The 17,857-nt window shown below is 47.2% G+C and overlaps 1 protein-coding gene across 1 annotated transcript in view; it reads left to right on the forward strand.

Annotated features, from left to right (window-relative positions):
* The window catches only part of PEX6 (peroxisomal biogenesis factor 6), a 365,667-nt gene that overhangs the window by 11,927 nt on the left and 335,883 nt on the right, over nt 1-17,857 (forward strand). Inside the window, exons 3-4 of the mRNA XM_075595120.1 lie at nt 1,072-1,155; nt 16,953-17,055. Of these exons, the coding sequence (XP_075451235.1) occupies nt 1,072-1,155; nt 16,953-17,055 (187 nt within the window). The remainder of the gene's footprint in view (nt 1-1,071; nt 1,156-16,952; nt 17,056-17,857) is intronic.

Here is a 17,857-nt window from a genome sequence, read left to right on the forward strand (position 1 = left end):
ATTCCGTGTCTCTGTTTTCCCGTGGGACTGTACATTTGGGGGATATATTCCGTGTCTCTGTTTTCCCGTGGGACTGTACATTTGGGGGATATATTCTGTGTCGCTGTTTTCCCGTGGGACTGTACATTTGGGGTATATATTCCATGTCTCTGTTTTCCCGTAGGGTTGTACATTTGGGGGATATATTCTGTGTCTCTGTTTTCCCGTGGGACTGTACATTTGGGGGATATATTCTGTCTCTGTTTTCCCGTAGGGTTGTACATTTGGGGTATATATTCCGTGTCTCTGTTTTCCCGTGGGACTGTACATTTGGGGGATATATTCTGTCTCTGTTTTCCCGTAGGGTTGTACATTTGGGGTATATATTCCGTGTCTCTGTTTTCCCGTGGGACTGTACATTTGGGGGATATATTCTGTCTCTGTTTTCCCGTAGGGTTGTACATTTGGGGTATATATTCTGTGTCTCTGTTTTCCCGTGGGACTGTACATTTGGGGTATATATTCTGTGTCTCTGTTTTCCCGTGGGACTGTACATTTGGGGGATATATTCTGTGTCTCTGTTTTCCTGTGGGACTGTACATTTGGGGGATATATTCCGTGTCTCTGTTTTCCCGTGGGACTGTACATTTGGGGGATATATTCTGTCTCTGTTTTCCCGTGGGACTGTACATTTGGGGGATATTCTGTGTCTCTGTTTTCCCGTGGGACTGTACATTTGGGGTATATATTCTGTGTCTCTGTTTTCCCGTGGGACTGTACATTTGGGGGATATATTCCGTGTCTCTGTTTTCCCGTGGGACTGTACATTTGGGGTATATATTCCGTGTCTCTGTTTTCCCGTGGGACTGTACATTTGGGGTATATATTCTGTGTCTCTGTTTTCCCGTGGGACTGTACATTTGGGGGATATATTCCGTGTCTCTGTTTTCCCGTAGGGTTGTACATTTGGGGTATATATTCTGTCTCTGTTTTCCCGTGGGACTGTACATTTGGGGTATATATTCTGTGTCTCTGTTTTCCCGTGGGACTGTACATTTGGGGGATATATTCCGTGTCTCTGTTTTCCCGTAGGGTTGTACATTTGGGGGATATTCTGTGTGTGTCCACTCTCTCGCATGCTGAATTCTCACAGAACAACCCAAAGATCACATTCAGGTGAGTACTGATCTCATTACCGCTGTCTGTGTGCTTCTGCACTTTACAGCCACAGTGTGTGTGTGTGTGTGTGTGTGTGTGTGTGTGTGTGTGTGTGTGTGTGTGTGTGTGTGTGTGTGTGTGTATGTGTCTCGGAGCGTTTTCATTGTGTGCTGAATACAGGGTTGCTCATGTACAATGTGGGCTGATGGGTAACGTGCTGAGAAACATGTAGGTCTTACATAGAATGATTGGGATTAGTTATATATGTGTAATGTGTGAGAGATCCTGGGTTTATATACACTTATATATTATAGGCTATGGATTGTTTCGCTATATTTGTAATGTGCTATGTAATACATTATTATAAGCTGATTGTTTTCAATTTGTAATGTTTCGGATTTATATACACTCCCTGTTACTAACGGCGAGAGATCCCGGATTTATATACACTCCCTGTTACTAACGGCGAGAGATCCCGGATTTATATACACTCCCTGTTACTAACGGCGAGAGATCCCGGATTTATATACACTCCCTGTTACTAACGGCGAGAGATCCCGGATTTATATACACTCCCTGTTACTAACGGCGAGAGATCCCGGATTTATATACACTCCCTGTTACTAACGGCGAGAGATCCCGGATTTTATATACACTCCCTGTTACTAACGGCGAGAGATCCCGGATTTTATATACACTCCCTGTTACTAACGGCGAGAGATCCCGGATTTTATATACACTCCCTGTTACTAACGGCGAGAGATCCCGGATTTTATATACACTCCCTGTTACTAACGGCGAGAGATCCCGGATTATATACACTCCCTGTTACTAACGGCGAGAGATCCCGGATTTATATACACTCCCTGTTACTAACGGCGAGAGATCCCGGATTTATATACACTCCCGGTTACTAACGGCGAGAGATCCCGGATTTATATACACTCCCTGTTACTAACGGCGAGAGATCCCGGATTTATATACACTCCCGGTTACTAACGGCGAGAGATCCCGGATTTGTATACACTCCCTGTTACTAACGGCGAGAGATCCCGGATTTATATACACTCCCTGTTACTAACGGCGAGAGATCCCGGATTTATATACACTCCCTGTTACTAACGGCGAGAGATCCCGGATTTATATACACTCCCTGTTACTAACGGCGAGAGATCCCGGATTTATATACACTCCCTGTTACTAACGGCGAGAGATCCCGGATTTATATACACTCCCTGTTACTAACGGCGAGAGATCCCGGATTTTATATACACTCCCTGTTACTAACGGCGAGAGATCCCGGATTTTATATACACTCCCTGTTACTAACGGCGAGAGATCCCGGATTTTATATACACTCCCTGTTACTAACGGCGAGAGATCCCGGATTTTATATACACTCCCTGTTACTAACGGCGAGAGATCCCGGATTATATACACTCCCTGTTACTAACGGCGAGAGATCCCGGATTTATATACACTCCCTGTTACTAACGGCGAGAGATCCCGGATTTATATACACTCCCGGTTACTAACGGCGAGAGATCCCGGATTTATATACACTCCCTGTTACTAACGGCGAGAGATCCCGGATTTATATACACTCCCGGTTACTAACGGCGAGAGATCCCGGATTTGTATACACTCCCTGTTACTAACGGCGAGAGATCCCGGATTTATATACACTCCCTGTTACTAACGGCGAGAGATGCCGGATTTATATACACTCCCTGTTACTAACGGCGAGAGATCCCGGATTTATATACACTCCCTGTTACTAACGGCGAGAGATCCCGGATTATATACACTCCCTGTTACTAACGGCGAGAGATCCCGGATTTTATATACACTCCCTGTTACTAACGGCGAGAGATCCCGGATTTTATATACACTCCCTGTTACTAACGGCGAGAGATCCCGGATTTATATACACTCCCGGTTACTAACGGCGAGAGATCCCGGATTTATATACACTCCCTGTTACTAACGGCGAGAGATCCCGGATTTATATACACTCCCTGTTACTAACGGCGAGAGATCCTGGATTTATATACACTCCCTGTTACTAACGGCGAGAGATCCCGGATTTTATATACACTCCCTGTTACTAACGGCGAGAGATCCCGGATTTTATATACACTCCCTGTTACTAACGGCGAGAGATCCCGGATTTTATATACACTCCCTGTTACTAACGGCGAGAGATCCCGGATTATATACACTCCCTGTTACTAACGGCGAGAGATCCCGGATTTATATACACTCCCTGTTACTAACGGCGAGAGATCCCGGATTTATATACACTCCCGGTTACTAACGGCGAGAGATCCCGGATTTATATACACTCCCTGTTACTAACGGCGAGAGATCCCGGATTTATATACACTCCCGGTTACTAACGGCGAGAGATCCCGGATTTGTATACACTCCCTGTTACTAACGGCGAGAGATCCCGGATTTATATACACTCCCTGTTACTAACGGCGAGAGATCCCGGATTTATATACACTCCCTGTTACTAACGGCGAGAGATCCCGGATTTATATACACTCCCTGTTACTAACGGCGAGAGATCCCGGATTATATACACTCCCTGTTACTAACGGCGAGAGATCCCGGATTTTATATACACTCCCTGTTACTAACGGCGAGAGATCCCGGATTTTATATACACTCCCTGTTACTAACGGCAAGAGATCCCGGATTTTATATACACTCCCTGTTACTAACGGCAAGAGATCCCGGATTATATATACACTCCCTGTTACTAACGGCGAGAGATCCCGGATTTTATATACACTCCCTGTTACTAACGGCGAGAGATCCCGGATTTATATACACTCCCGGTTACTAACGGCGAGAGATCCCGGATTTATATACACTCCCTGTTACTAACGGCGAGAGATCCCGGATTTATATACACTCCCTGTTACTAACGGCGAGAGATCCCGGATTTATATACACTCCCTGTTACTAACGGCGAGAGATCCCGGATTTATATACACTCCCTGTTACTAACGGCGAGAGATCCCGGATTTATATACACTCCCTGTTACTAACGGCGAGAGATCCCGGATTATATACACTCCCTGTTACTAACGGCGAGAGATCCCGGATTTATATACACTCCCTGTTACTAACGGCGAGAGATCCCGGATTATATACACTCCTTGTTACTAACGGCGAGAGATCCCGGATTTTGTATACACTCCCTGTTACTAACGGCGAGAGATCCCGGATTTTGTATACACTCCCTGTTACTAACGGCGAGAGATCCCGGATTTTGTATACACTCCCTGTTACTAACGGCGAGAGATCCCGGATTTATATACACTCCCTGTTACTAACGGCGAGAGATCCCGGATTTATATACACTCCCTGTTACTAACGGCGAGAGATCCCGGATTTATATACACTCCCTGTTACTAACGGCGAGAGATCCCGGATTTTATATACACTCCCTGTTACTAACGGCGAGAGATCCCGGATTTTATATACACTCCCTGTTACTAACGGCGAGAGATCCCGGATTTTATATACACTCCCTGTTACTAACGGCGAGAGATCCCGGATTATATATACACTCCCTGTTACTAACGGCGAGAGATCCCGGATTTTATATACACTCCCTGTTACTAACGGCGAGAGATCCCGGATTTATATACACTCCAGGTTACTAACGGCGAGAGATCCCGGATTTATATACACTCCCTGTTACTAACGGCGAGAGATCCCGGATTTATATACACTCCCGGTTACTAACGGCGAGAGATCCCGGATTTGTATACACTCCCTGTTACTAACGGCGAGAGATCCCGGATTTATATACACTCCCTGTTACTAACGGCGAGAGATCCCGGATTTATATACACTCCCTGTTACTAACGGCGAGAGATCCCGGATTTATATACACTCCCTGTTACTAACGGCGAGAGGTCCCGGATTATATACACTCCCTGTTACTAACGGCGAGAGATCCCGGATTTATATACACTCCCTGTTACTAACGGCGAGAGATCCCGGATTATATACACTCCTTGTTACTAACGGCGAGAGATCCCGGATTTTGTATACACTCCCTGTTACTAACGGCGAGAGATCCCGGATTTTGTATACACTCCCTGTTACTAACGGCGAGAGATCCCGGATTTATATACACTCCCGGTTACTAACGGCGAGAGATCCCGGATTTGTATACACTCCCTGTTACTAACGGCGAGAGATCCCGGATTTGTATACACTCCCTGTTACTAACGGCGAGAGATCCCGGATTATATACACTCCTTGTTACTAACGGCGAGAGATCCCGGATTTTGTATACACTCCCTGTTACTAACGGCGAGAGATCCCGGATTTTGTATACACTCCCTGTTAGTAACGGCGAGAGATCCCGGATTTATATACACTACCTGTTACTAACGGCGAGAGATCCCGGATTTATATACACTCCCTGTTACTAACGGCGAGAGATCCCGGATTTATATACACTCCCTGTTACTAACGGCGAGAGATCCCGGATTATATACACTCCTTGTTACTAACGGCGAGAGATCCCGGATTTTGTATACACTCCCTGTTACTAACGGCGAGAGATCCCGGATTTTGTATACACTCCCTGTTAGTTACGGCGAGAGATCCCGGATTTATATACACTCCCTGTTACTAACGGCGAGAGATCCCGGATTTGTATACACTCCCTGTTACTAACGGCGAGAGATCCCGGATTTGTATACACTCCCTGTTACTAACGGCGAGAGATCCCGGATTTGTATACACTCCCTGTTACTAACGGCGAGAGATCCTGGATTTATATACACACCCTGTTACTAATGGCGAGAGATCCCGGATTTATATACACTCCCTGTTACTAACGGCGAGAGATCCCGGATTTGTATACACTCCCTGTTACTAACGGCGAGAGATCCCGGATTTGTATACACTCCCTGTTACTAACGGCGAGAGATCCCGGATTATATACACTCCTTGTTACTAACGGCGAGAGATCCCGGATTTTGTATACACTCCCTGTTACTAACGGCGAGAGATCCCGGATTTTGTATACACTCCCTGTTAGTAACGGCGAGAGATCCCGGATTTATATACACTACCTGTTACTAACGGCGAGAGATCCCGGATTTATATACACTCCCTGTTACTAACGGCGAGAGATCCCGGATTTATATACACTCCCTGTTACTAACGGCGAGAGATCCCGGATTATATACACTCCTTGTTACTAACGGCGAGAGATCCCGGATTTTGTATACACTCCCTGTTACTAACGGCGAGAGATCCCGGATTTTGTATACACTCCCTGTTAGTTACGGCGAGAGATCCCGGATTTATATACACTCCCTGTTACTAACGGCGAGAGATCCCGGATTTGTATACACTCCCTGTTACTAACGGCGAGAGATCCCGGATTTGTATACACTCCCTGTTACTAACGGCGAGAGATCCCGGATTTGTATACACTCCCTGTTACTAACGGCGAGAGATCCCGGATTTATATACACACCCTGTTACTAATGGCGAGAGATCCCGGATTTATATACACTCCCTGTTACTAACGGCGAGAGATCCCGGATTTATATACACTCCCTGTTACTAACGGCGAGAGATCCCGGATTTATATACACTCCCGGTTACTAACGGCGAGAGATCCCGGATTTATATACACTCCCTGTTACTAACGGCGAGAGATCCCGGATTTATATACACTCCCGGTTACTAACGGCGAGAGATCCCGGATTTGTATACACTCCCTGTTACTAACGGCGAGAGATCCCGGATTTATATACACTCCCTGTTACTAACGGCGAGAGATCCCGGATTATATACACTCCCTGTTACTAACGGCGAGAGATCCCGGATTTGTATACACTCCCTGTTGCTAACGGCGAGAGATCCCGGATTTGTATACACTCCCTGTTGCTAACGGCGAGAAATCCCGGATTTTGTATACACTCCCTGTTAATAACGGTGAGAGATCCCGGATTTTGTATACACTCCCTGTTACTAACGGAGAGAGATCCCAGATTTGTATACACTCCCTGTTACTAACGGCGAGAGATCTCGGATTATATACACTCCCTGTTGCTAACGGCGAGAGATCCCGGATTTTGTATACACTCTCTGTTACTAACGGCGAGAGATCCCGGATTTATATACACTCCCTGTTACTAACGGCGAGAGATCTCGGATTATATATACACTCCCTGTTACTAACGGTGAGAGATCGCGGATTATATACACTCCCTGTTACTAACGGCGAGAGATCCCGGATTTGTATACACTCCCTGTTACTAACGGCGAGAGATCCCGGATTTATATACACTCCCTGTTACTAACGGCGAGAGATCCCGGATTTATATACACTCCCTGTTACTAACGGCGAGAGATCCCGGATTTATATACACTCCCTGTTACTAACGGCGAGAGATCCCGGATTTATATACACTCCCTGTTGCTAACGGCGAGAGATCCCGGATTTGTATACACTCCCTGTTGCTAACGGCGAGAGATCCCGGATTTGTATACACTCCCTGTTGCTAACGGCGAGAGATCCCGGATTTTGTATACACTCCCTGTTAATAACGGTGAGAGATCCCGGATTTTGTATACACTCCCTGTTACTAACGGAGAGAGATCCCAGATTTTATATACACTCCCTGTTACTAACGGAGAGAGATCCTGGATTTGTATACACTCCCTGTTACTAACGGCGAGAGATCCCGGATTTGTATACACTCCCTGTTACTAACGGCGAGAGATCCCGGATTTGTATACACTCCCTGTTACTAACGGCGAGAGATCTTGGATTTGTATACACTCCCTGTTACTAACGGTGAGAGATCCCGGATTTATATACACTCCTTGTTACTAACGGCGAGAGATCTCGGATTTATATACACTCCCTGTTGCTAACGGCGAGAGATCTCGGATTTATATACACTCCCTGTTACTAACGGCGAGAGATCTCGGATTATATATACACTCCCTGTTACTAACGGCGAGAGATCCCGGTTTTGTATACACACCCTGTTACTAACGGCGAGAGATCCCGGATTTATATACACTCCCTGTTACTGACAGCGAGAGATCCCGGATTTATATACACTCCCTGTTACCGACGGCGAGAGATCCCGGATTATATATACACCCTGTTACCAACGGCGAGAGATCCCGGATTTATATACACTCCCTGTTACTAACGGCGAGAGATCCCGGATTTATATACACTCCCTGTTACTAACGGCGAGAGATCCCGGATTTATATACACTCCCTGTTACTGACGGGGAGAGATCCCGGATTTATATACACTCCCTGTTACTGACGGCGAGAGATCCCGGATTTATATACACTCCCTGTTACTAACGGCGAGAGATCCCGGATTTATATACACTCCCTGTTGCTAACGGCGAGAGATCTCGGATTTTATATACACTCCCTGTTACTAACGGCGAGTGATCCCGGATTTATATACACCCTGTTACTAACGGCGAGAGATCCCGGATTTATATACACTCCCTGTTACTAACGGCGAGAGGTCCCGGATTATATACACTCCCTGTTACTAACGGCGAGAGATCCCGGATTTATATACACACCCTGTTACTAATGGCGAGAGATCCCGGATTTATATACACTCCCTGTTACTAACGGCGAGAGATCCCGGATTTATATACACTCCCTGTTACTAACGGCGAGAGATCCCGGATTTTGTATACACTCCCTGTTACTAACAGCGAGAGATCCCAGATTTGTATACACTCCCTGTTACTAACGGCGAGAGATCTCGGATTATATACACTCCCTGTTGCTAACGGCGAGAGATCCCGGATTTTGTATACACTCTCTGTTACTAACGGCGAGAGATCCCGGATTTATATACACTCCCTGTTACTAACGGCGAGAGATCTCGGATTATATATACACTCCCTGTTACTAACGGCGAGAGATCCCGGATTATATACACTCCCTGTTACTAACGGAGAGAGATCCTGGATTTGTATACACTCCCTGTTACTAACGGCGAGAGATCCCGGATTTGTATACACTCCCTGTTACTAACGGCGAGAGATCCCGGATTTGTATACACTCCCTGTTACTAATGGCGAGAGATCTCGGATTTGTATACACTCCCTGTTACTAACGGTGAGAGATCCCGGATTTATATACACTCCTTGTTACTAACGGCGAGAGATCTCGGATTTATATACACTCCCTGTTGCTAACGACGAGAGATCTCGGATTTATATACACTCCCTGTTACTAACGGCGAGAGATCTCGGATTATATATACACTCCCTGTTACTAACGGCGAGAGATCCCGGTTTTGTATACACACCCTGTTACTAACGGCGAGAGATCCCGGATTTATATACACACCCTGTTACTAACGGCGAGAGATCCCGGATTTATATACACTCCCTGTTACTGACGGCGAGAGATCCCGGATTTATATACACTCCCTGTTACCAACGGCGAGAGATCCCGGATTATATATACACCCTGTTACCAACGGCGAGAGATCCCGGATTTATATACACTCCCTGTTACTAACGGCGAGAGATCCCGGATTTATATACACTCCCTGTTACTAACGGCGAGAGATCCCGGATTTATATACACTCCCTGTTACTGACGGGGAGAGATCCCGGATTTATATACACTCCCTGTTACTGACGGCGAGAGATCCCGGATTTGTATACCCTCCCTGTTACTAACGGCGAGAGATCCCGGATTATATACACTCCTTGTTACTAACGGCGAGAGATCCCGGATTTTGTATACACTCCCTGTTACTAACGGCGAGAGATCCCGGATTTTGTATACACTCCCTGTTAGTAACGGCGAGAGATCCCGGATTTATATACACTCCCTGTTACTAACGGCGAGAGATCCCGGATTTATATACACTCCCTGTTACTAACGGCGAGAGATCCCGGATTTATATACACTCCCTGTTACTAACGGCGAGAGATCCCGGATTATATACACTCCTTGTTACTAACGGCGAGAGATCCCGGATTTTGTATACACTCCCTGTTACTAACGGCGAGAGATCCCGGATTTTGTATACACTCCCTGTTAGTTACGGCGAGAGATCCCGGATTTATATACACTCCCTGTTACTAACGGCGAGAGATCCCGGATTGTATACACTCCCTGTTACTAACGGCGAGAGATCCCGGATTGTATTCACTCCCTGTTACTAACGGCGAGAGATCCCGGATTTGTATACACTCCCTGTTACTAACGGCGAGAGATCCCGGATTTGTATACACTCCCTGTTACTAACGGCGAGAGATCCCGGATTTATATACACTCCCTGTTACTAATGGCGAGAGATCCCGGATTTATATACACTCCCTGTTACTAACGGCGAGAGATCCCGGATTTATATACACTCCCTGTTACTAACGGCGAGAGATCCCGGATTTTGTATACACTCCCTGTTACTAACGGCGAGAGATCCCGGATTTTGTATACACTCCCTGTTAGTTACGGCGAGAGATCCCGGATTTATATACACTCCCTGTTACTAACGGCGAGAGATCCCGGATTTGTATACACTCCCTGTTACTAACGGCGAGAGATCCCGGATTTGTATACACTCCCTGTTACTAACGGCGAGAGATCCCGGATTTGTATACACTCCCTGTTACTAACGGCGAGAGATCCCGGATTTATATACACTCCCTGTTACTAATGGCGAGAGATCCCGGATTTATATACACTCCCTGTTACTAACGGCGAGAGATCCCGGATTTATATACACTCCCTGTTACTAACGGCGAGAGATCCCGGATTTTGTATACACTCCCTGTTACTAACAGCGAGAGATCCCGGATTTGTATACACTCCTTGTTACTAACGGCGAGAGATCTCGGATTATATACACTCCCTGTTGCTAACGGCGAGAGATCCCGGATTTTGTATACACTCTCTGTTACTAACGGCGAGAGATCCCGGATTTATATACACTCCCTGTTACTAACGGCGAGAGATCTCGGATTATATATACACTCCCTGTTACTAACGGCGAGAGATCCCGGATTATATACACTCCCTGTTACTAACGGCGAGAGATCCCGGATTTGTATACACTCCCTGTTACTAACGGCGAGAGATCCCGGATTTATATACACTCCCTGTTACTAACGGCGAGAGATCCCGGATTGATATACACTCCCTGTTACTAACGGCGAGAGATCCCGGATTTATATACACTCCCTGTTACTAACGGCGAGAGATCCCGGATTTGTATACACTCCCTGTTGCTAACGGCGAGAGATCCCGGATTTGTATACACTCCCTGTTGCTAACGGCGAGAGATCCCGGATTTGTATACACTCCCTGTTGCTAACGGCGAGAGATCCCGGATTTTGTATACACTCCCTGTTAATAACGGTGAGAGATCCCGGATTTTGTATACACTCCCTGTTACTAACGGAGAGAGATCCCAGATTTTATATACACTCCCTGTTACTAACGGAGAGAGATCCTGGATTTGTATACACTCCCTGTTACTAACGGCGAGAGATCCCGGATTTGTATACACTCCCTGTTACTAACGGCGAGAGATCCCGGATTTGTATACACTCCCTGTTACTAACGGCGAGAGATCTCGGATTTGTATACACTCCCTGTTACTAACGGTGAGAGATCCCGGATTTATATACACTCCCTGTTACTAACGGCGAGAGATCTCGGATTATATATACACTCCCTGTTACTAACGGCGAGAGATCCCGGATTTATATACACTCCCTGTTACTAACGGCGAGAGATCCCGGATTTTATATACACTCCCTGTTACTAACGGCGAGAGATCCCGGATTTTGTATACACTCCCTGTTAGTTACGGCGAGAGATCCCGGATTTATATACACTCCCTGTTACTAACGGCGAGAGATCCCGGATTTGTATACACTCCCTGTTACTAACGGCGAGAGATCCCGGATTTGTATACACTCCCTGTTACTAACGGCGAGAGATCCCGGATTTGTATACACTCCCTGTTACTAACGGCGAGAGATCCCGGATTTATATACACTCCCTGTTACTAATGGCGAGAGATCCCGGATTTATATACACTCCCTGTTACTAACGGTGAGAGATCCCGGATTTATATACACTCCCTGTTACTAACGGCGAGAGATCCCGGATTTTGTATACACTCCCTGTTACTAACAGCGAGAGATCCCGGATTTGTATACACTCCTTGTTACTAACGGCGAGAGATCTCGGATTATATACACTCCCTGTTGCTAACGGTGAGAGATCCCGGATTTTGTATACACTCTCTGTTACTAACGGCGAGAGATCCCGGATTTATATACACTCCCTGTTACTAACGGCGAGAGATCTCGGATTATATATACACTCCCTGTTACTAACGGCGAGAGATCCCGGATTATATACACTCCCTGTTACTAACGGCGAGAGATCCCGGATTTGTATACACTCCCTGTTACTAACGGCGAGAGATCCCAGATTTATATACACTCCCTGTTACTAACGGCGAGAGATCCCGGATTTATATACACTCCCTGTTACTAACGGCGAGAGATCCCGGATTTATATACACTCCCTGTTACTAACGGCGAGAGATCCCGGATTTGTATACACTCCCTGTTGCTAACGGCGAGAGATCCCGGATTTGTATACACTCCCTGTTGCTAACGGCGAGAGATCCCGGATTTGTATACACTCCCTGTTGCTAACGGCGAGAGATCCCGGATTTTGTATACACTCCCTGTTAATAACGGTGAGAGATCCCGGATTTTGTATACACTCCCTGTTACTAACGGAGAGAGATCCCAGATTTTATATACACTCCCTGTTACTAACGGAGAGAGATCCTGGATTTGTATACACTCCCTGTTACTAACGGCGAGAGATCCCGGATTTGTATACACTCCCTGTTACTAACGGCGAGAGATCCCGGATTTGTATACACTCCCTGTTACTAACGGCGAGAGATCTCGGATTTGTATACACTCCCTGTTACTAACGGTGAGAGATCCCGGATTTATATACACTCCCTGTTACTAACGGCGAGAGATCTCGGATTATATATACACTCCCTGTTACTAACGGCGAGAGATCCCGGATTTTATATACACTCCCTGTTACTAACGGCGAGAGATCCCGGATTTTATATACACTCCCTGTTACTAACGGCGAGAGATCCCGGATTATATGTACACTCCCTGTTACTAACGGCGAGAGATCCCGGATTTTATTTACACTCCCTGTTACTAACGGCGAGAGATCCCGGATTTATATACACTCCCGGTTACTAACGGCGAGAGATCCCGGATTTATATACACTCCCTGTTACTAACGGCGAGAGATCCCGGATTTATATACACTCCCTGTTACTAACGGCGAGAGATCCCGGATTTATATACACTCCCTGTTACTAACGGCGAGAGATCCCGGATTATATGTACACTCCCTGTTACTAACGGCGAGAGATCTCGGATTTATATACACTCCCTGTTACTAACGGCGAGAGATCCCGGATTATATATACACTCCCTGTTACTAACGGCGAGAGATCCCGGATTATATATAGCAAACTGCACTCTGTAAAAATATTTGCACCTGGATTGGAAACTGGTTGAAGGACAGACAACAAAGAGTTACAGATGCAGCGCCCGTTATTCGAACAAATCTCGAAATGGATTTGGAGATTTCCCCGTGATCCGCACAAGTTTTGCCGGGGAAGACTACAATGGCCCATCGGATTAACACAGCGGGGGTCCCTGCTGTGCGAGTCCTACCGGGGTCTGCCTGTCTGTAATAGACGCGCAGTTAGAGGCTGAATCAGTCACTCTAACTGCTCGCCTCTCACAGGCGATCGCGGGGGGCTTATTACATTTTAAAGATTGCAGTAATGTAGCAGGGGGTTTCCAGAGCAGAACCGCATTGATTTCAAGTCCTGAGATGCAGGCCCCGTTATGATATTTAATAAGGTCACTCATTCTGATATCTCCTTGGGTAACCGCACCCCTGGCCCCCATAACCCCTGGTCAAGAAATCCTTTGAAGCAGGGACTCCTGTGTAGAGAACATTTGTCACAGGTGCTAGATTTCACACCCAATGCCCCAGACATGGGCCTAGCTGTCTCTACCAGCAATATGTGTTAACATACACCAAACCCCCTCTGTACTTTTCACACCCAACTTCAATCAAGCCTTTTGAAGCCCAGATATTTCTGAAAAGACCCCACACATTTGTATTTTCCTAAACTGTAGCTCATTAACCCCTTAAGCCCCAGTGTGTGTGTGGTGCAGACACTGGCCCAGAAACAATACATTTACACAGGGGAATAAACAGTTGAATGGCTGAAGCAAGGCAAAAACACATTACTGGACCCCAGTCCAGTTAACCCCTTGCTTCCCAGGTGAGAGTAGAGGGTGGCCAAATGGGGTGTAACCCCTTTAATCCCGAGCCAAATCCCCTCTCTCTTGACAGTCACTCTAACTGCGCGCCTCTCACAGGCGATCGCGGGGGGCTTATTACATTTTAAAGATTGCAGTAATGTAGCAGGGGGTTTCCGGAGCAGAACCGCATTAATTTCAAGTCCTGAGATGCAGGCCCCGTTATGGGGTGCCGTTATCTCCTATGCCTATATCTTAAAATTAAATAAGCCCCCCGCGATCGCCTGTGAGAGGCGCGCAGTTAGAGTGACTGATTCAGCCCCTCTCTTTCTGCGCGTCTATTACAGACAGGCAGACCCCGGTAGGACTCGCACAGCAGGGACCCCCGCGATCGCCTGTGAGAGGCGCGCAGTTAGAGTGACTGACTCAGCCCCTCTCTTTCTGCGCGTCTATTACAGACAGGCAGACCCCGGTAGGACTCGCACAGCAGGGACCCCCGCGATCGCCTGTGAGAGGCGCGCAGTTAGAGTGACTGATTCAGCCCCTCTCTTTCTGCGCGTCTATTACAGCGAGGCAGACCCCGGTAGGACTCGCACAGCAGGGACCCCCGCTGTGGTAATCCGATGGGCCATTATGTCTGCAGCGGCAAACTTGTGACTAGATTGCAGCCTACACGCGGCACAACGCAATATGTACCCGGCTACGTGTTCGGATAACGTCCGCGGCCCTGTATATAGTTACATAGTACACGAGGTTGAAAAAAGACATATGTCCTGGAACCAGATTGCATATATCCTCTGTTCTCAGGCTGCCAGCACTCCTCAGTCTAAGTTTGCAACCAATGTAGCCTTCCCATAGCTTCTAGCTTGATGCCCTGACATCCCCCCTGCCCTTCTCAGTTACTTGAGCTGTGCCTGCCTCCCCTGCTAGTTGGTTTACCCCATTACTTGTTCCTGCTTGCACAGGAACCCTTCTTACTGCTTCTCCCAGAACAAGGCATTGATTCTGTACGTTCCCCTCACATGTGTCACCCCCCAGTTATTCTATGTTCCTGTATACCCCTTCCAATAAAGTTGCAGACTCTGTGCATTTAAAGGGGACAAGTTAAACTGCCGGACCCTACTCGCTTGCCCCAGTGACGCTTGAGTCAGGACAACATATGTCCAAGTTCAACCTATGCTAAATTTAAACGACAGATACTTTATCCTATATTTGTCAGTATATTGATCCAGAGGAAGGCAAACAAAACTCCCAGTGAAATATAATCTAATGCAGTGGTTTTCAAACTGTTTTGGGCTTAGGAAACCCCAACATTTGATTTTGAAATTCTGGAGAACCCCAACCCTCGACCCCCGTTGCTCCCCAACTTCCCTGTCACCACCCTCTGTCTCCCCCCCACCCGTCACTCCCGTGTCTCTCCTACTCATTTTTCTCGACCCCTCTTCCTATGCCCCATCTGTCTCCCCCCTCCCGTCGCCCCCTTTCCCTCCCCCCTCACTCTTCCCCATAAACTCCCTTTCCCCTTCACTCGCCCCCTTGTGCTCCCTCTCCCGCCCACGCGCTCTCCCGCCCACGCGCTCTCCCGCCCACGCGCTCTCCCGCCCACGCGCTCTCCCGCCCACGCGCTCTCCCGCCCACGCGCTCTCCCGCCCACGCGCTCTTCCGCCCACGCCCACGCTCTCGCCCACACGCCCACGCTCTCGCCCCCACGCTCTCGCCCACACGCCCACGCTCTCGCCCACGCTCTCGCCCACACGCCCACGCTCTCGCCCCCACGCTCTCGCCCACACGCCCACGCTCTCGCCCACACGCCCACGCTCTCGCCCACGCCCTAGCCCATGCACTCGCTCTCACACGCGCATATGTTCGTGCACACACACGCTCGCGCACACACACACACGGGAGGCTGTTATATAAAGCACATTACTGCCCCTGTGTCTGTTAGATGTGCAGCGGGGGTATGTACCCCACACGGGAGGCTGTTATATAAAGCACATTACTGCCCCTGTGTCTGTTAGATGGGCAGCGGGGGTATGTACCCCACACGGGAGGCTGTTATATAAAGCACATTACTGCCCCTGTGACGTGTCTGTTAGATGGGCAGCGGGGGTATGTACCCCACACGGGAGGCTGTTATATTAAGCACATTACTGCCCCTGTGACGTGTCTGTTAGATGGGCAGCGGGGGTATGTACCCCACACGGGAGGCTGTTATATAAAGCACATTACTGCCCCTGTGACGTGTCTGTTAGATGGGCAGCGGGGGTATGTACCCCACACGGGAGGCTGTTATATTAAGCACATTACTGCCCCTGTGACGTGTCTGTTAGATGGGCAGCGGGGGTATGTACCCCACACGGGAGGCTGTTATATAAAGCACATTACTGCCCCTGTGACGTCCATCTTTTACTCGGCAGATGTCCCGAACTGTACTTTAAAGTCCGGAGGATTAAGGGACGAGCAGCGTGGGAGCCGTGTGTGGGCTACGTGGCTGATACCACAAACACCAGTCTGTTCCAGGTGATATAACACAGTAACACACATACAGTACACACTGCCGTCTCATAATATAACACAGTAATACACATACAGTACACACTGCCGTCTCATAATATAACACAGTAATACACATACAGTACACACTGCCGTCTCATAATATAACACAGTATTATACATACAGTACACACTGCCGTCTCATAATATAACACAGTAATACACATACAGTACACACTGCCGTCTCATAATATAACACAGTAATACACATACAGTACACACTGCAGTCTCATAATATAACACAGTAATACACATACAGTACACACTGCAGTCTCATAATATAACACAGTAATACACATACAGTACACACTGCCGTCTCATAATATAACACAGTAACACACATACAGTACACACTGCCGTCTCATAATATAACACAGTAACACACATACAGTACACACTGCCGTCTCATAATATAACACAGTAATACACATACAGTACACACTGCCGTCTCATAATATAACACAGTAACACACATACAGTACACACTGCCGTCTCATAATATAACACAGTAACACACATACAGTACACACTGCACTCTCATAATATAACACAGTAATACACATACAGTACACACTGCCGTCTCATAATATAACACAGTAATACACATACAGTACACACTGCAGTCTCATAATATAACACAGTAACACACATACAGTACACACTGCCGTCTCATAATATAACACAGTAATACACATACAGTACACACTGCCGTCTCATAATATAACACAGTAATACACATACAGTACACACTGCAGTCTCATAATATAAC

This window comes from Ascaphus truei, chromosome 4 (genome assembly GCF_040206685.1).
Source record: "Ascaphus truei isolate aAscTru1 chromosome 4, aAscTru1.hap1, whole genome shotgun sequence".
NCBI classification, from domain to species: domain Eukaryota; kingdom Metazoa; phylum Chordata; class Amphibia; order Anura; family Ascaphidae; genus Ascaphus; species Ascaphus truei.